The sequence below is a fragment of the Watersipora subatra genome, chromosome 10 (assembly GCF_963576615.1).
Source record: "Watersipora subatra chromosome 10, tzWatSuba1.1, whole genome shotgun sequence".
In the NCBI taxonomy this organism is placed as follows: domain Eukaryota; kingdom Metazoa; phylum Bryozoa; class Gymnolaemata; order Cheilostomatida; family Watersiporidae; genus Watersipora; species Watersipora subatra.
Genome location: NC_088717.1, coordinates 42,116,461 through 42,137,121, shown reverse-complemented (window position 1 = coordinate 42,137,121; position 20,661 = coordinate 42,116,461). Strand labels below are relative to the sequence as shown.

The 20,661-nt window shown below is 39.6% G+C and overlaps 2 protein-coding genes and 1 long non-coding RNA gene across 3 annotated transcripts in view; all 3 read left to right on the top strand.

Annotated features, from left to right (window-relative positions):
* LOC137406472 (fumarate hydratase, mitochondrial-like) overlaps positions 1–20,661 on the top strand; it is a 163,043-nt gene that overhangs the window by 38,727 nt on the left and 103,655 nt on the right. The gene's annotated exons all lie outside the window — the stretch shown is intronic.
* On the top strand, positions 1,289–2,443 carry LOC137407094 (uncharacterized). Its single transcript, XM_068093697.1, has one exon. It carries the CDS (start codon positions 1,289–1,291, stop codon positions 2,441–2,443), a length of 1,155 nt encoding a protein of 384 aa, XP_067949798.1.
* LOC137406604 (uncharacterized) lies at positions 15,341–16,350 on the top strand. Its single transcript, XR_010979916.1, has 3 exons — positions 15,341–15,439; positions 15,549–15,640; positions 15,771–16,350. It is a non-coding gene; the product is annotated as an uncharacterized lncRNA (long non-coding RNA).

Here is a 20,661-nt window from a genome sequence, read left to right as displayed (position 1 = left end):
GGGAATTGATAGATGTCGTCGGAGAGCTAGGTGCCACTTCTGGTGGCCAGGAGTTAGCGTAGATATCTATGAGTTCATAGGGCAATGTGATACCTGTATCATCCATGGGACAGTCAAGCACCAACCCATGGTTGAATATGAGTTGCCAACAAAGCCTTGGGAAGTACTTGGTAGTGATGTGTTTGTATTAGATGGCAAGTTTTATTTGTTGATAGTTGATTACTATTCCAGGTGGATTGAGGCACTGCACATCAACGCTCAAACATCTAGGGAGGTAATAGCGGTTATGAAGAAAGTGTTTGCTAGATTCGGTATTCCTAGCATGCTGCGGTCAGATAACGGGCCTTGTTATGATAGTCAAGAGTTTAGAAAGTTTGCAGATTTGTACGGTATCAGGGTAATTACTAGTAGCCCTCGATATCCGCAGAGTAATGGTTTGGCTGAAAGTGCAGTTAAAACAGTGAAAAGTTTGTGGAGAAAAGAGCGGGATAAGGAGATGGCATTGTTAGTGTATAGAACAACCCCTTTGTCAACCGGGTACTCGCCCGGGGAACTAATGTTTGGCAGAGCGGTTAAATCGAATTTGGGTGTGAGCAGTAAAGGGGAAGTAGATTACGAGGAGTTCGAAAGTAGAGAAAGGGAAAGGAAGTTGAAATTGAAAAGTAGTTGGGATATCCAGCATAGGGTATCAAAATTGCCGGAATTAGAGCCAGGACAGGTTGTCTACGTGAAAGCGCCTACTGACACAGGAGCAGCAGGTACGGTGGTAAGGAGAGACAGTACACCAGAGAGTTATTGGATACGTGTTGGTTCGGGTGAGATCAGGAGAAATAGGAAACATCTTTTTCCTCTTAATAACAACCTCTCCTGGGGTTCCTTTAACGATACTAACACCGGTAGTCAGGGTGCTAACCATAACATCCCTAATGATTTCTGTGAGTTGTTTGAGGATAGTGAGGAAGGTGAAACGCAGTACTGGGTAGACAACCAGCCTAGGCCTGGTGTAGGCGGGGAGAGGATAGGTGGTTTAAATGATGAATCGGAGGAACCACCCGGTGCCACGGTTGGAAGTGGCCTAGCCAGTGGGGATCCCGATGCGAGTAGTCGAGATACCCGAACCTCGCAGGGTACTAGAGAAGGGGCAATAGCCAAAAGCACAGTTACAAGGAGTGGTCAGGTCAGTAAACCCCGGCTAGATAAAGATAGTTTTTACTATTAACCGTTGTTAAAGGATGGTTGCCATGTTGCAGATTGTTGTAAAGAAATCTCATCAAAACTACAATCGCAAATGGAAGGCAGTTCAGGTGGCGAGGCTAGTGGTGGCGGACGACCGGAGAAAGATCGCAGTGAGGAGAGAGTGGGGGAGAGGAAGGACGGTAGTGAGGCTAAGAAGCCTGTAGTATATGGCAGTAGCGGTAAGAGTTGGTGCATGATCTGTAGAGCTAGACGAGATCACTTGGCGGTAAATTGCCCTGGTAATGCTTGCAGGAGGTGCGGGAGAAATGGACACTGGCAGAAGGACTGCAAGGTACCCATCTGCCAGTGGTGTGGGGAGACCGGGCATGCTGTTAATGGATGCCCCCGTCGAGGTACAGGTGGTCCAGTGAGCATGGAGGTAGGGAAAAGGAAGGGCAGTGAGGAAGTACCAGCGCCTCAGAGGAAGGTGAGGAGTTATGCTGAGGTGAGTGGCGGTGCTAGGCAAGTTGCTGCACCAGTACCCATTATGGGGAAGGTGAGCTCTTTTTTAGCAGACGTGACCAGTGAGGGGATGATGGACATGGAAGGTTGCCGGAAGAAGATCGCTAGTATTGAGCGAGAGGAGGCGGAGGTACGTAGGAGGTTCGAGACAGAGTTGGTCAGACTGGCTGCCGAGCGCAGGGCAGCGGTCAGCGAGTTTGAGAATGCAGAGGCATTCAGGGCGGCCATTGAGCAGTTGGCCAAAGTTCAGAGGAGGATTGCGGGTGGTAGGCTTGCACCGGAGGAGGGTCAGGCCAAGGTGAATAGGTCTGGGCCTATATCAATTCCCAGCTCTGTGGCGCCACCCCCTGAGCAGCCGATTACGGCCCAGGGGGAGACTTCCCACAGGATGCCTGTTGGGCCCGTCTCCACTGGGGAGAGTGTGGCCATGACGGAAGGGGTGGAATCTGAGGTTGAGGAGTCGTTATCGGCCCAACTACCAGTTTCCGAGCCAGTTGAGAGTAGTGTTGGAGATGTTGGTGGAAGTAGTGTTGGTTGTGACAGAGGTCACGGTGGTGGTGACAGAGGTCACGGTGGTGGTGACGGAGGTCACGGTGGTGGAGACGGAGGTCACGTTGGGGGTGACGGAGGTGGTGAAGGAGGTGGAGGAGATCAGGAGAGTAGTGCGGCCGAGTACGACAGCAGCCCCGGGTTGCTCGGGAGTGATGGTACGCAGGAGGTGTCGATGGAGGAAGACCTGGGTTAAAGCGTAAGGTAAACTTCACCAGCAAGGTGAGTTGATGAATGAGTCCCAATGTATTTCTGGAAGGTTAGTGGCCCATACAAAAAAGAAAAGAAAAAGGGCATGTTGTATAATCGAGCTGGTGGGCCGCGGGCTACGCTAATGCCCGAGGTCATGGTAGTTACAGGTAGTTACGAGAGGTCACGGGAAGTACGAGAGGTTACGGGAAGTACGAGAGGTTACGGGAAGTACGAGAGGTTACGGGAGTATAAAGGCGTGAGGAGATTGAGAGAGCTTTCTTCTTTGCTTCAACCACATGTGAGTACGCACGTTTATATAACAGTGCTATTCAACGTATAGCAGTATAAATCAAATTTGACCAAACCTTTAGAAAAGTCGTTGACAAAAATATTTTGCCGATGGTGGTAATAACGACGATTATGAATTACGAAAAGATGAGGTTTACCTCTATGGCTTTGAATAAAGTGATTTTCTAAAGCGATAACAACCGTTTCGGTAGCCGTTGGGCAAAAAAACAGTTCGAATTAACAGTGTTGAGTTCGAGTTATCTATAGCAATTTATCATTACGTGGGAACGGACCAAAAAACCATTCGAATTAACCATGTGTTCGAGCTATCCGTGGACGAGTTATCCATGTTTGACTGTATATATGTGAAAATGTTTATAGATATATGTATATCATATACTATATATGTAAATCATTATATATAATGTATATAGATATATAAATGTCATCTTGCAGCTGAAAATAGAATTATGCATTTTATGTTTTATTGGTGAGAATAAAAAGCAGTGGGCTTCATCTAACGTTTAAGTTCTCCTATGATATTGAAGGAAACTCCTTGGTAATGAAAACTTGTCAAAACGCTAAGGGAACGCTAACGCCTTTACAATACAACAGTGCGTTACATATCGCTCTTGGAAGTGTAACATGGCCGCCAACTCGCTTCAATTGCTCGTACCCACGAGAATAGGTTATGAGCCGTCCAACCTAGGCTGCGAGAGGAAAGTAGCACCCCAAAAACTCTCGTGAGAGAAGTCAAGAAAGCGCGATTGTGCCGCGATATATGACATCACAACCAGAGCCCGTATACATTACGGCTAAAACTTCTGCAGGAGTCTGATTCTCAGTATGATGATTTGTTAGTACACAACAATGTCAGGTTAGTACCATACTGCTATTTTTGAATTATATTTGACATACTTATTTTCATTACATTATAAAAAGGTAAAAAAGCACAGCAAAGTTGTGAATGTTGTGAATTATTTTTAATATACAATGTACTTTAATGTATATTTGCAGATGGCTGAGTAAGGGTAGAGCTTTGCAAAGAGTATGGACTGTAAGACAGCATATTGAGCAGGTTTTTAGTGAGATTGAAGGAGATGCAGCAGAACGATTTTTAGAGATTCTCAGATCGGAGCATTCACTGAGAGACATGGCTTTTCTGACAGACATTTTGGCCTATCTGAATGACCTAAATTTGAAATTGCAGGGTGAAGGTCATAATGTGGTAGAACTCTGGCAGGCAGTAACATCTTTTAAAGACAAACTCCACTGTTTTTACGAGGACATAAACAGTGATATGAACCACTTTCCAATAATCAGAGAATTTGAGAATGGTCGTGATGATGTCGTGGACCTTACAGCAGCATGCGCTTTTCTCATTGATGTTTCTTCAGAGATGGAGCGTCGCTTCGCTGCCTTTGATAGTATCAATGGCATTATTGAGCTGGTTGCGTGCCCATTTCAGGCACATCAGCTTTGGAAAACCCAAGATGATAACTTTCCTCATGTTCCGAGAGGTGTGGCAGAATTAGAGCTGTGTGGTTTAAAGGCAGATATACTGGCTAAAGCTCAATTTGCTGAGCAAACTATTGTAGGGTTCCGAACACAACCTGCTGTCCAGGAGAAGTATCCTATGCTATGCAATATGGCAGTGCACTTACCTACTTTCTTTGGTACAACCTACTTGTGTGAATCAATGTTTTCAAAGCTGACATTTATGAAAAGTAGGTATCGGAGTGTACTGACAGAGGAACACACTCAACAGCTCTTATCTGTAGCAGTAACCAAAAATAAACCAGATATTGCAGCAATAGCTGCAAAGCAAACTTGCTTCCATGTGTCTCATTAACATTACATATACTTCTTCTGCACAGTAGATTTTGTTGAGAATAAACCTACATATGTTATTATGTTACACCTTGTTACTTTCATGTTTATGTTCATGTTTACTTACACATTACTTAAAATGCACATACATTTACAGATATACAGCTGTATTCATGCCTGGCCCTCCTGATAAGGCCTGGTTACCTGTTTGGCCCTCCAGCAAAAGTATTTGGGCACCCCTGCCGTATAGCTTCCGAGTCCAGCATCAAGAACCGGAAACAAAAATGCTGTTTCCAAACAAACCCAATCGACATACTGATCTCTAATGGAATATTCTTACCTCGCTCTCAACATCTCACTTTTTTGCATAGATTTTATTTTTTTACAAAAAAGGTAGTTTCTTCTAGAAAATGTTGTCCTCTTTCAAATGGTGTATGATACAACAATCAACTTTAAAGCAACTGCCAATGAGAGTAATATGTGTTGGTGTAACATTCTATGTATATTCTATGCATCCGCGCCTTCTAACTCTACTAATCACGTGGCTCTAATTATAATATTATGAGTTAGCTTTATCAGCTTTGTATTATACTGTGTGTTAGCTTTATCAGCTTTGCTTTATCAGCTTTGTTTATAACTACATGTCTTGTACTGAAACTTTCTCTTCTGGTCTAGACCTGCGAACAATAAACTGCGTTTCAATTCTCCAAGCAATATTTCTTACTTGAGCAACTTAGAAGCAACATATTACATGGTGTCAAGAGTCTGCCTACTAGTCAATCATGGACAGTGGACTGAGGAGGCCACAGCAGCTATCATTCGAGGGAAATGTGTCCGAAAACTGGAGGATATTTGAGCAAGAATATGACATTTATGTCAATGCCATATATAATGACAAACCAGAGGCTGCCAGGGCGTATATGCTGCTCAACTTGGCAGGGCCAGAAGCAATAGAGAGAGAACGGTCGTTCACGTACAATGAAGCTATAACAGAAGATGCGGAGCATGGGATTGTAGCTGTACCTCAAGAAACCAGGGAGCAGGTAGCAACTTTAAAGCGGAAGTTCAGAGAGATCTGCAGGCCGATCACCAATGTCATTCTAGAACGCCATCGATTTAATGCACGCAGCCAAAAGGAAGGTGAGCCGTTCCAAACTTTCTTAGCAGACATTAGAACTAAAGCTGCGCAATGTGATTTTGGAGACTTGCAAGATGAGTTGTTACGTGATAGAATTGTATCCGGTATTCGTAATGATAATGTACGTAAGCAACTACTCAGAAACAGTGACCTAACACTAGCCAAAGCAATACAAACTTGTCAGATATACGAGTCTTCAGAGCAGAACGCAGCCGAGTTCAGTAAACCGATCGTAGACGTAGTAAAATGCAAATCGTATACGCAACACCTGAGTAACAGTAACACTAACTGTAGTAGTAATCACGCTAAATCATCAACGCGACCCAGAACTGCAAGTAGTCATAACACTTTGTCATGCCGTAACTGTGGGAAACGGCACCCACCGAAACAGTGTCCAGGGTATGGTCGTAAATGTAACAATTGTGGTAAACTCAATCACTATGCAAAGCTGTGCAGGTCAGGTGCAAAGCAGCCAGGAACTGTAGATGAACTCACAGAATCGTGTCACGAAGAGTTCCGCATCGAAACAGTATCACTGCCGTGTAACAATCGTGGAGATATACAAACTCATTTTACTGTCAATGACACCACGCTAGAGATTAAGATTGACACAGGTGCAAAAGTAAATGTAATCTCGCTCGATCAAGTACGCCGTATAGGACTACACAGTAAAATCGACCGATCACGTACTAGCACGCTACTAGGCTTTGGAGGTGCTCAGACAGTAACAGTAGGATCTGTAGTTATACCGCACCCTCAGGCGAAATTGCGATTCGAAGTAGTCGATAGTGACGTCAGATGCCTACTAGGACTTAGTGATAGTATACGATTAGGACTTGTAACACTTAGTCAGGAGGTATTCAAAGTAGAACAAAAGCCGCAGGCTCCAGCCAAGCTACTAGAAGACTATCCAGAGTTATTTGATGGCAAACTAGGTACACTGCCATGTAACTACAAGATAACGATAGATCCGGAAGTAGCACCAGTCATTCGACCTGTCCGCTCTGTACCAGCGTCTTTACGTGACAAAGTAGAAGCAGCTCTAAACCGACTAGAGGATCGCGAGATTATCACCAAGGTAACCGAACCTACCGACTGGGTATCCGCACTTGTAGTAACCGCCAAGAAGGACAGTAACGACGTACGTATCTGTATCGACCCGGGTGACCTGAACAAGGCTATCAAACGACCTCATCACCCACTTAAGACAATCGAACAGGTAGCAGCAAACATACCTGGAGCTAAGCATTTTACGGTAGTTGACGCGAAAGAAGCTTTCTACCATATACCACTAGAAGAGAGCTCGTCATACCTTACCACGTTTGGTACACCGTTTGGCAGATACCGATATCTGCGTATGCCGATGGGACTCTGCTCGTCCTCAGACGTATATCAGCGCGCTATAGAACAGCTGCTGACCGACTATCTGTGCCAAATAATAATGGATGACATTCTTATAGCTGGTAAGACTGAGGATGAACATGACTCCAACGTCAGGAGAGTAATGACACGACTGCAGGAGATAAACCTCAAACTGTCGCCACGTAAATGCAAGTACAAGACGACAGAAGTCTGATATGTAGGGCACGTACTAACTGATCAGGGACTGAAACCTGACCCTGCTAAGGTCAAGGCAATCACCGACATGCCAAGCCCAACTAATGTAGAAGAACTACAGAGATTCATGGGCATGGTCAAGTATCTCGCCGAGTTTATACCGCACCTGAGTGAGAAGACCGCCGTACTAAATGACCTACTCCGTAAAGACACAGCGTGGACCTGGGAGTCACAGCAGGCACAAGCGCTGAAAGCCATAAAGGATGAGATCGCTAATGCAACGACTCTTACCTACTACGACGTCAATAAGCCAGTGACACTTACCTGCGATGCCTCGCAATCTGGGCTGAGGGCAGCATGTCTTCAGGACAACAGAGTCGTCAGTTTCGCTTCTCGAGCTATGACGGATACCGAGAAATGCTACTCTCAGATAGAAAAAGAACTGCTGGCCGTAAGATTCGCCTGCAACCGATTCAGAGACTATGTATTCAGAGACTTTACCGTAGAAACCGACCATCAGCCGCTCGTATCGATTATGAATAAGCCGTTATCCGCAGCGCCTAAGAGACTTCAGAGTATGTTACTACAGCTGAAGCCATATCGTCTAAACATCATATACAAGAAGGGCAAGACACTATACCTCGCTGATACAATGTCTCGCGCCTATCTACCGGACAATGACAATAACGAACACATAGACTTTGACGTACTCGCCGTAACACCGATAACCGACCAGAAGTATCTCGAGCTACAGCAAGCCACAACCAGTGATCCCGTACTCAGTAAGATAAGTGAACTCATACTGGCTGGATGGCCCAGAAAGGAGGCCAGTGTAGCCGGAGATATCAAACCGTATTTTGCATTTCGTGATGAACTAGCTGTTGAGAATGGTGTAGTCTACAGAGGTGAGCGTGAGTAGTATATAGAGAGCAGATCTACACATAAAAGTGATGGATCCAGCGGGGGGATAGAAAAAGGGGGTTGTGAATTAAATTGGCTAGGGGTGTAGATTGAATCGTGTGGAGTTGAATGAGATGTTGGGGTTTGGGGGGAAATTGTGGTGTAGAGTAGGGGGTTGAATTCGAGGGGTTACGGATCCGCTCCTGGCGTAATCGGCGGATTATCTGTGGATGAGTCATCGGATTAGCGGGGGATGAGTCATCCGATTGAACGCGGATTATCGCGGGATTAGTCGGGGGAATCGTCGCGGATTAGTCGGGCGAATCGTCGCCGATTATCGGTGGAATAGTGGGGGTGAATATCTGGGACATCGAGGGCTGGATGGTTTTCCGGAGTGGATCTCGCGGATTATCGAGGAGAGCGAGAGATTACCTAGCGGATGAGTGAGGGGGTTAATATCTGGGACACCGAGGGGTTGATTTTTCGGAGATTGTTATATATTTGAAACATGGAATATATATGAGAAAGTGTTTATGTGCAAAGTGGAGAATGTTATATATTTGAGAACGTTGAATATATATGAGAAAGTGTTTATGTACAAAGTTATTTTTTTTGAAGATTTGATGTTTTTGTAATGTTGAAGCTCTTGAATGGTTAAGAATTTTAAGGATTTTTATTTTCGGTTTTTTATATATGTTGAATGAAAGATCAGTTTTATTACAAAATTATTCACTTTAAAAGATATATTTATATGTATTATTCATTATTTCCATCATCATTTCGTTTCAATAAAAATAAAATAGTTTATGTTTAACTTGAAATATATGAAATGTACAAGTAGATAAGTCACAATAAAGATAATATAGTATAAATGAAACATTGAATATATATAAGAAAATGTTCATGTACATTCTTTAAAACGAAGTGTACAAGTAGATAAGTCAGAATAAAGATAATATAGTATAAATGAAACATTGAATATATATAAGAAAATGATCATGTACATTCTTTAAAACGAAGTTTGTATCGAGTTGTTCATCAATCACTCATCGTCATCGGAAATAAGTGAGATAGAAGGATCCTTTTTGCATTGTATCGAACTCTCGTAAAATCTGCTTGCTTCTTCATGTCCCATGACTACTACATCGTAGTATTCGCGAGTATTGTGAGATGTTACTAGCCCCTTGTATATAATGATACCCGGATAATTTTCTTTCAACGAAAGGGCACATCTCGAAGGCATCGTTAAAGTTCCTTGAACTTCCTCTCCATCAACTTTGGTTGAAAATGCTACAGTTGGTACCACATCCACATTGCCTTCACTATCTTTGTATTCACTTGCTCCAACATTGTGATAGTGGAAAATAGATGGTGCTTTGAACTCCTTGAGATGACGAATCTCGAAATGTTGTATAAGTTTTTCAACTTTCTTCGATCTCAGATTGGCTAGAGTACGTTTCATGTCTGAGGGAGTTGAGGTTCCTTCTGTTACTCTTCTTAAGTCATGGTAACTTCCCTGTCCATTAGCCTTAGGTTTTAATCCAAGATATACCATAATACTTGGATAAGACAGCGATCCATCCAGAAATCGTTGTGGAGCAAATACAGCAGTAGATTTACTAATCCCATTTTCCACATAGTTGAAGTGAATGATACAGCACGCTCCATGGATCGAATGAGCTTCTTCCGTTTTTGTCACCTCCATAATCAATCCTATTGAAAGATCTGACATTCTCTGCAGTGATTTTGCTTCCATTAAAGTAGCCTTACTTAATGTTCTTAACTTGTCTGCCACATCTTTTACCCTTTGCTCCAAATTCGTTTCGATTTGGTTGGATTTCTTCTTCTTCGTTGAAGGAGTCGTGTTAGAAAGAGTTATAGGTGAAATTCTCTTTTTCGTCATCTTCACTGAACTATTCGATCCAGGTTTTATCACTCCAGATTGAGTATTATCCTCCATAGTTGTGTAGTGTGTTAATTCTCTGAGTTTGAATAAAGAACTGATATCGTTTTAGTAAAATTCTGCTGGTTATATACAATTCTCCTCATCAAATGATTAATGAGTTTTGATAAATTTAGTTGCATCATCCATAATATCAGAAGACTTGTTAATTAAGTTGACTATATAATATATATAATGTGTAGTTTCGCGAAATCCAATTTCGCGAAATTCACTTTCGCGAAATTCAATTTCGCGAAATTACACATTATATAATATATATGATAATTATATCGCGAAATCGCGATAATTTCGCGATAATATCGCGATATCGCGATATCGCGAAATTGCGATATCGCGATATTATCGCGATAATATCGCGATATATCGCGATAATTATTTCGCGAAATCCAATTTCGCGAAATTCATTTTTCGCGAAATTCAATTTCGCGAAAGTTGACTATATAATATATATAATGTGTAATTTCGCGAAATCCAATTTCGCGAAATTCACTTTCGCGAAATCCAATTTCGCGAAAGTTGAGTGAGACAAGTTGGATTAGAAGTGATTTATAGCTTTTGTGCAGGTTCCACCTCCTTGAACTTGACTAGTATAAATACAGCCAAGTTTGATGGACTCACCATTATCGAGAGTTTTTTTCGAACTATTTCTATACCTAACTGGATTATATATCTCACAAAAGTTTGGATTAATTCTACAATTTGGATATCTACGTATAATCTTCTCTCAGAACTTTGGATTATATTTCTCCGAACTAACTGGATTATATATCTCACAAAAGTTTGGATTAATTCTACAATTTGGATATCTACGTATAATCTTCTCTCAGAACTTTGGATTATATTTCTCCGAACTAACTGGATTATATATCGCACAAAAGTTTGGATTAATTCTACAATTTGGATATCTATGTATAATCTTCTCTCAGAATTTTGGATTATCTCTGTTTCACTGGATTATATTTCTCCGAACTAACTGGATTATATATCTCACAAAAGTTTGGATTAATTCTACAATTTGGATATCTATGTATAATCTTCTCTCAGAACTTTGGATTATCTCTGTTTCACTGGATTATATATCTCCGAAATTTGAATACCTCAAGGAAACGTATCCGGCATCTTCCCATTCAGAAGGAGACTGGAGCAAATCTGATGAGGTGAGTTGATTTACAATAATTGGTGGAAAAAATTTTTAATGAATGAATAAATGTAGAGAGAATAGTAAAATGAGATTTTTAATTCTTGGCAGCTGGAAATCTTCCTCAAAGATATTCAAGCTTTCACGAGAGCATAATTTAATTTCATCGGAAAATTCTGCTCCTTCCACTTCAATTGATAATAGAGAAAGAAGCAGAAGTAGGGAAAGAAGTGTATCATCCGTTTCAGCTAATAAATATATCTGCTTAGAATGTTCGACTTCATTTAACAAAAAATCAAACCTCAAAAGACATGTTAAACACATTCATCTCCAATCGAATGAAAGTTCAGAATCGTTTACAACATCAACTAATGATTCTTCGGAACAATATCACGAATATGATGATGATGACGCCTCGATTATTATACAAGTTTCCAATCCCCCTTTCATTTTCGAAAAAGTAAAGATTGTTTCTCATCATTCTTCATTTCGTTCTGCTTCAACTCAAATTGGAAGAGGAGATCTTAGTCGATCTAAGATAACAGTAACTCCTATTACTCGAAATCTTGCTGATGATGATTCGGATGAATCAGATGTATCAGAAGAAGAAAATACAAATGAAATCGAAGAAAATAGATATTTATCTGATCAACCTACAAATCAAATCGAAAGAAACGAAAATGAAGTGGACGCTGATGATGACAATTTAGTTGGTATTAATGATAGAGTCGAGCCCATCGTTCCTATCGAAAATGAAAGAGAACAAGATAATCAGGATATCATTCCTGTTAATGATGATGAGGAATGGGATGAGTTAATAAGAAGATATTGGAATGCTATGAAAACAAAAAGACGACGAGGAAGAGTTGTTGAAACGTTAAACGTAAATTTATGGAATGGAAATATTCCTCAAGCACAACTTCCAACTCCAAACCATTCGGAAAGAATATGGAACGAGATGTTGACAACTTGGAATGGGTTACAAACAAGAGCTAAGTTAAATTGTAGTGTGGGATGCATTCTTGAACATAAAACTTCAGGAGAATTAAGATATTTTCATGCTTCATCGAATAATGCTACAATTTTCAAAAAAGCAAAACTGATTACAACAAGACAGGAACTACAGAATTTCTTTGAAGAATTGACAAGACAAGATCTTGCTGCTATAGCGGTTCGAGAACGCCCGAATACAGCTTGGAAATTGAATGTAATTACCAATATTTCATTCTATTTCTATAAATTGATTGGAATGGGGCAAATAGGAATGGCTTCAGATCTTCCGACTCACATTCTTAACAATCGACATGTAATCACTATGCATAACATTCCTCATAGCAGCACTCCTTACACAGACAATCTCTGTTTCTTCAGATGTTTAGCATTGAAGGTAATGTGTAAGTGTTCAAACCGATGTAGTTGCACCAGACAAAGACCAAAACAGCAACTTGTGAAGGTGCTATTTCAAAAGTACTCGAATCACATTTCTTCTTCCTCATCCAACAAAGTTCTGATGAATAATTTTCCTGGAATTGATTTAGGAGACTTAATTTCTCTTGAGAAATGTTTTGACCTCCGTATAACCGTATTTTCTCTGAATGCTGATGAAACCTCAACAGTCATCTGGACATCGTCCCAAAAAGAGGGAAAGGAACTCTTCCTCGATTTGCAGAACTCTCATTTCAGTTTCATCAAGGATGTTAATGCTTATACTAAAGGGTTTAGTTGTCCTTCCTGTGAAGTGAGCTTTACAAAAAGAGGAAATTTCAATAGACATAAATGTAGTCAAGAAGTAGTAACAAACTTCATCTTCGAAGGAGGAAAGTTTAAGGCAACACCTACAATTTTCGAACAACTGAAACGAGAGATAGGAATATCCGTGGCTGAGGAAGATACTTATTATCCCTTTTTAATCACCTATGATATCGAGTGTTATCTTCCAAAATCCGACCTTCCACCAAATTCCAATTCGGTTACATTCACATCGAGACACGAATTGATGAGTATATCAGTTTGTTCAAATGTACCCGGATTTAAGGATCCAAAGTGTTTTGTAAGTGAGGGAGATACTGATTCTTGTATATCTTCTTTTGTTCAGTATATTTCCCAAATTGCTGATGAAGCCCGGGATATCCTTGAAAAAAAACTTTACTACATTAGACAGTTGATAAAGACAAAAGCTGAAAAGCAAGGAAAAGTTGAAGAAAGATTTAAATCCTGCAAATTTTCCAATCCTCGAGTATACCATTCAAGAGAGGAATTTTGTCATTTATTTAATCGTTTCGACAAATTCATCTCATGTATTCCGATTCTAGGATTTAATTCACAAAACTACGACCTGAATGTGATGGAAGGACCTCTACTTCGATGTCTTCAAGACACAGAAGACGAAGATTTTGATTTTGTAGTGAAAAGAACAAACAAGATGAGCTGTATTCAATCAAGAAGATTCAAATTCTTGGATATTTCCAACTTCATTGCTCCAGGATTTTCCTATGCAAAGTATCTCAAAGCTTTCAAATGCTCTCAACAAAAAGGATTCTATCCTTATGAATATATGAATGATCTTGAGAAGTTGAAACAACCGTTTCTATCAGCTAAAGAATGCTTTTACAGTTCTTTGAGAGATGAACATATTTCGGATGCTGATTATGAAATCTGTTTAAACATTTGGAAACAAGAGAAGATGAAAACGTTAAAAGATTTTCTAGTATGGTACAACAATCTCGATGTAGTACCATTTGTTGAAGCTGTAGAAAAATAAAAAGAAGTTTACAGAACCATGGGAATCGATATGTTGAAAGATGCCATTTCACTTCCTGGATTGGCAGTAAAATGGATGTTGAAACTTTCAGATTCGCCTCCTCATCCTATGAGTTCTCATCATCAGACAATCTCATCACATCATTTCAAAGCTTGTCAACCTGTCTGTCTGATCAAGGAAAGTGATAAAGATATTTACTTTACTATCAAGGACAATATTGTAGGTGGACCTAGCATTGTTTTTCACAGACTTCATGAGTCGAAGAAAACACTGATTCGAGAAAGAAAGTTTGGAAAGGAATCCAAACTTTGTGAACTTATTCTAGGAGTTGATGCAAATGCATTATATTTGTGGAGTATGATGCAAGAAATGCCTACTGGAAACCCTAGAATAAGACGATTCGAAAATGGATTTGCATACACTCGTTCTCGAAAAAATAGCATGGCTGCTCATGGATGGTTACAATTTTTGACTTGGAAGGACAATATTCAAATCTTACATGAAAACAACGATAAAGAATTTAGAATTGGACAACATAATCTTCCTGTTGATGGATATTGTGAAGAATCGAATACAGTGTTTCAATTTCATGGATGTTTCTGGCATGGACATAACTGTAACAAGACCAAAGGAATAAGTATACATCCATATAAGAATCGACCCATGAGTGAAGTTCTGGAGGAAACGATAAAGAAGGAAGAATATGTTAAAGAACTTGGATATCGTTTAGTAAGAATCTGGGAGTGTGAATGGAACAAGATGATTGAGGATAACACCGAGATTAAGAACTTTATTAGTATCTTCAACGAAGAGTTTTATCCTTCCAATTCCTTTGCCACCGAGGATGAGATTATTCAGCAGATTATAAAAGGGGAGATATATGGATTCATTGAATGCGATATATCTGTTCCTGAAAACTTATACGAAAAGTTTTCAGAAATGAGCCCCGTTTTCAAGAATACATCTTTGAATAGAAATCATCTTAGTGAAAGTATGAAAGAATTTGCTGAAAAGGAAGGAATGCTACCTCAAGAACAACGAACTTTGGTGGGGAGTATGTTTGGAGAAAAAATTTTACTACTCACCACTTTAGCAAAATGGTATCTTAATCATGGATTGATTATAACCAAAATATATCAAGTCATAGAATACACCCCTAGAAGAGTTTTCCAGTCATTTGGAGAATCTGTCTCAAATGCTAGAAGAGCTGGTGACAAAGATCCTGACCAAGAGTTGATAGCCACAACCAATAAACTCATTGGAAATTCATCGTACGGGAAAACAATCACTGAGAAATTAAAACATCGAAGTGTCAAGTATATTCAAGGAGATTATGAAGCATCCTTGAGAATACGATCACACAGATTTGAATCTTTGGAGGAAATCGTTGATAGCTTCTATGAGTTGACTCAACACAAGCCTTCGGTTAGTAGTATATATTTATTATCTTATTGATATAATTGAATCATAATGAAAAATTTACTTGAGCTAATATATGTAAAGGAATCTAATAGGACTGTATATATTTATTCAGATGAAAATGGATATACCTGTACATATCGGATTCTCCATATTACAACTGGCTAAACTTCGGATGTTGGAGTTCTACTATGACTTCATGGATAGGTAAGTAATCTCATTTGTATCTTTTAGAAAAAATATGTATAATGGTAAACATTTGAATGATAATTTTTGAAATGGGAGTATTATAATACTAAGATAACAAGAATTAAGGATTGAAATTTTTTTATTTTAGATACTTCGACAGAAAGGACTTCCAGTATGTGGCGATGGATACAGATAGTGCCTACATGGCTCTTTCAGCACCTATGGATAATATCGTTAGAAAAGAGATCGCTGATATATACTACAAAGAATATGGAAAATGGTTTCCTAGGATGTATTGCGATCGACACGCGGATGATTTCCAACTCTGTAAATCTGTTCCTACAAAGTTGTGGGAATTACAAAATTGTTGCAAAGAAGTATATCAATATGATATAAGGACTCCTGGTTTATTCAAAGTAGAATTTTCAGGACATGGAATAGTAGCCTTAAATTCTAAGACTTACTTTTGCTGGAATGATGAAACTCATTCTACAAAGCATAGCAGTAAAGGATTAAGTAAAACTACGAATAGTTTTACAAAAGACACTTTTTTAAAAGTATTACATTCAAGATCTCCTAAGGAAGGGGTAAACAAAGGTTTTGTAAAAAAAGACAATAGAGTGTTCTCATACACTCAACTTAGAACTGGATTAACATATTTTTATTCAAAAAGAAGAGTATGTAACGATGGAGTGAGCACAGAATATATTTTAGCATAATTTTTAGAAGTGAATTTGTTGTTAAGTATATATGATAGTAGAGTTTTGCTCCTCGATGTATTATTACTATAAAATTTTATTTTCTTCATTGGCTCTTCTTTTCGTATATACAATATCAATAATATATAACTAAGCTCATATAAATTCAATATACTATCCAATGTAAAATCATTTCGAATGTAGACTTTCTCATAGTAACATGACTCAAAACATTCTGATTAAAGATTTTGTTCCATTCGAGGTTGCAGAAATAATCCCAGATAACATCTTGGTTCATCTTGACAAAAATGAACAAATTCGTACACATCTTACCGAGGAATGTTTATACTACATTCTAGGAACAGCTGCTTTTAGAAAAGTTGTGTCATTGAAAAGATTAAAGTCCAACTGTGTCTGCAGTGCGTTGGAATGCAGGGAATGTTTGGAATCAACATTATGTGTAAAAGAAATATCGATAACACCCTCAGATTTGAAGATGACCTTTGAATGGGTTGATCTTGAAGCTACCATTCGAGAAGGTAAAATTGGAAAAGAGGTTGATTTAGAATGGATTAACAGATTTATCGCGACCGATTTTAAAACGATGGAAGAAACAATTTTTGAAACCGTGTTTTGGAATAGAATTCGGCACTACATGACTCATCCTACTCAACGTGATGAAACGAAACAACTGCTCTTCAGAAGACTCATTCATATAGCACAATTTCCATTAATCGGAGAAAGCGTGGAAGAGGAAATCGAGCATGAAATTGATGATGTAATTATAGATGAAAAATCTGTTGGATGAAAATAAATAAAAAAAGATTCGGAATGATATTAAGTCTACTCCTCTAGATTTCTCCACCATTCTTCAATTTAGCTCTGTTGGTGAAGGAACCAAAAAAAAAAAACGAAGAAAACAGAAACAATGTCGGTTATATTTCTAGAGGAGTTTATTCCAGCTCATCTTAAGGATGGACAATTATCAAGAGTGGTTGTAAAGAAAAACACAAAAAAATTCATCAGAAGAGTTACTGAAGAAACTTTTTACTATGTTATCGGATTCTATATCTATAAACGTTTCGTAACATATTTAGAAAGTCGGTGTGGATGCTTCGAGGGAGCTCGAGGATGTCAATATTGTATTAGAATAATGCAAATACGATATGGAAATGAAGGATTGACTCGACAAGAACTTCATGAGACTTTTGCCGAACTCGATATTGGAACGTGTTTGGAATCTGCTCAAATCGGACCAAGGAGTGACAAAGTCCAACTATCATTATTATCCTCACTTGATTGGAACACACCTTCAAACATAATATTAACCGAAACAAGACTTTATCCATATTTGAGAGGAGAAGCCAATGATCAACATGCTACAAATCGTTACTTCAGTGAACTCCTACATATCAATGGGAAGAATTGATAATCATCACAGTTAGACTTTGCATAATTCTTTATATTTAATCACTTTATATCCAAGAAGGATTGACTCATCAAATAGAATTGAATAACTTTTTTTTGTATAGTATTTCAAGATAATTTTGAAGAATGAACTATATATATTATATTGACATACTTTTTTATGCATTTTCTTTGCCTACTTCAGTCAAGAGAGTAGTATTTTAAAAAGACACTATGACTATAATGAATTTGCACATTATAATATTTCTCATTTTACGCTTTACGGGAATAATAAATGGAAATCAAAGAATTCAATATGTTACCGATGCGAATAACTGCTTAAGCAGAACACTCAATGAATTTGAAGTTTCATTACTACTTCCATTCGAAGAAACTACTTTATATCACAAGAATAATGAAACATGCGGAAGAATATTTCCATTGGACTACATTCATTGTGGTTATCCATTACCAGGCAATCACAGATTTGCGTGTAAAGAACTACTAAATGAAGATGAAACAGATGGAAAAAACCTATACCTTAATCCTATAGTGTCAGCTTCATCGGAGCAAGTTCTAACATATTCTGAATGTGAATATTCAGTTCAAAATTCCACAATCGATATTCTAATTGATTTCAAATTATTCTACAGAGGAGAATTATGTGGATATAACTCTACTCTTTCAATGTTGCAATGTCCTCCAGGATCGAATTTTCAAGATATTGACTTTATCTGTAATCTTCAACCTATTTCAAATTCTACTACACCTAAAGATACCTTCATATATGATAATATTGGAAATAATGAAGGATTAGATTTGTTACTTCCTGTTCAGTTTCTCAATTCTTTGGGAAAATCAACTCTTATTTTAGTTCTTCGATGTGACACAGAAATTGATGAAAGATGTATTCCAAAACTTTCCTTTTTAAAACGAATGACAGAATGATTTTGAATTTTTTGTAACATTTATAGTTTATATTTTATAATAAAAACTTATCTCTCATTCAACCAAATATATAACAATCTCCGGAAAATCAACCCCTCGGTGTCCCAGATATTAACCCCCTCACTCATCCGCTAGGTAATCTCTCGCTCTCCTCGATAATCCGCGAGATCCACTCCGGAAAACCATCCAGCCCTCGATGTCCCAGATATTCACCCCCACTATTCCACCGATAATCGGCGACGATTCGCCCGACTAATCCGCGACGATTCCCCCGACTAATCCCGCGATAATCCGCGTTCAATCGGATGACTCATCCCCCGCTAATCCGATGACTCATCCACAGATAATCCGCCGATTACGCCAGGAGCGGATCCGTAACCCCTCGAATTCAACCCCCTACTCTACACCACAATTTCCCCCCAAACCCCAACATCTCATTCAACTCCACACGATTCAATCTACACCCCTAGCCAATTTAATTCACAACCCCCTTTTTCTATCCCCCCGCTGGATCCGTCACTTTTATGTGTAGATCTGCTCTCTATATACTACTAGCGTGCTATTGTACCTCAATCGCTTAAAGACGACTATATCCAGCAGCTCCATCGAGGACATATTGGCATCGAAGCAACCAAGCGACGTGCCAATGACATTGTATTCTGGCCAGGCATGAGTAGTGACATCGACAAAGCACTAGCTCTCTGCAGTATATGCCAGACATCCAGAAATCACCAGCCGAGAGAACCGTTACTATCGTATCCTGTACCGTCGCAACCGTGGAGCATCGTAGCCACTAACATGTTCTACTGGAGATCGATTACGTATTTGGTGACTGTAGACTCATACTCAGGCTGGTATGAAATCGACACACTTCGTGACACCTCTGCAGCAACCGTGATTAAGAAACTGAAAGCCCATTTCGCAAGATTTGGTAGACCAGTGACTCTAATATCAGATTGTGGTCAGCCGTACAGCTCAGAGGAGTTCAGAAAGTTCATGCGAGCGTGGAATATCGAACATGTAAGATCTAGCCCCTACCACACATCCAGCAATGGTCTGGCAGAGAAATCTGTTCAGACAGCCAAACGCCTGCTTGAGAAGACGTTCAAGGAGGGTGGAGACATCTACATGGTTCCACTTAACCAACGCAACACGCCGAGAAAGGATATGGGCTCGTCAGCTCAGAGAAACATATCTCGCCGAACTCGCACACCGATACCGACAGCCGAGACGCTCCTACGACCCACAATCATGGACTCTGAGGCAGTACAACATAAGCTGTCACAAGAGCGTGCTTGTCAGAAATTATACGCTGATCACTCTGCTGTTACACTCCCGACACTCACACCAGGTGATACCGTGCGTATGCAAACCGACAAAGGCTTCTGTGACACCACCGCCACTATTGTCGGAACAGCCAACCCCCGATCGTATGTTGTGCAGCAGAACGGCAAAACATACAGACGTAACCGTCGCCACCTGCTACACGTACCGACTCCTGATCTCGCTGATACTGTGGTTCCGCCGCCACCTACTATGTCTACCACCTCAGATGACAAGCCAGGTGACCCGCCAGCTTGCTCGACACTCGCCGACTCCGTCGCCGCAACTGACACTCCTGTGACAGTGACTAGATCAGGGCGTGCAGTTGTTAAACCAGTTCGATATCGCGACTAGGGGAAGGATGTAACATTCTATGTATATTCTATGCATCCGCGCCTTCTAACTCTACTAATCACGTGGCTCTAATTATAATATTATGAGTTAGCTTTATCAGCTTTGTATTATACTGTGTGTTAGCTTTATCAGCTTTGTTTATAACTACATGTCTTGTACTGAAACTTTCTCTTCTGGTCTAGACCTGCAAACAATAAACTGCGTTTCAATTATCCAAGCAATATTCCTTACTTGAGCAACTTAGAAGCAACATATTACAGTTGGTTAATGTTGCGGCCTCTCCATTATAACTTTTATAAAAATAGAGCA

Excerpts from the sequence above, each read along its gene's own strand:
- LOC137407094 (XM_068093697.1), top strand. The coding sequence starts at position 1,289 with ATGGAAGGCAGTTCAGGTGGCGAGGCTAGTGGTGGCGGACGACCGGAG.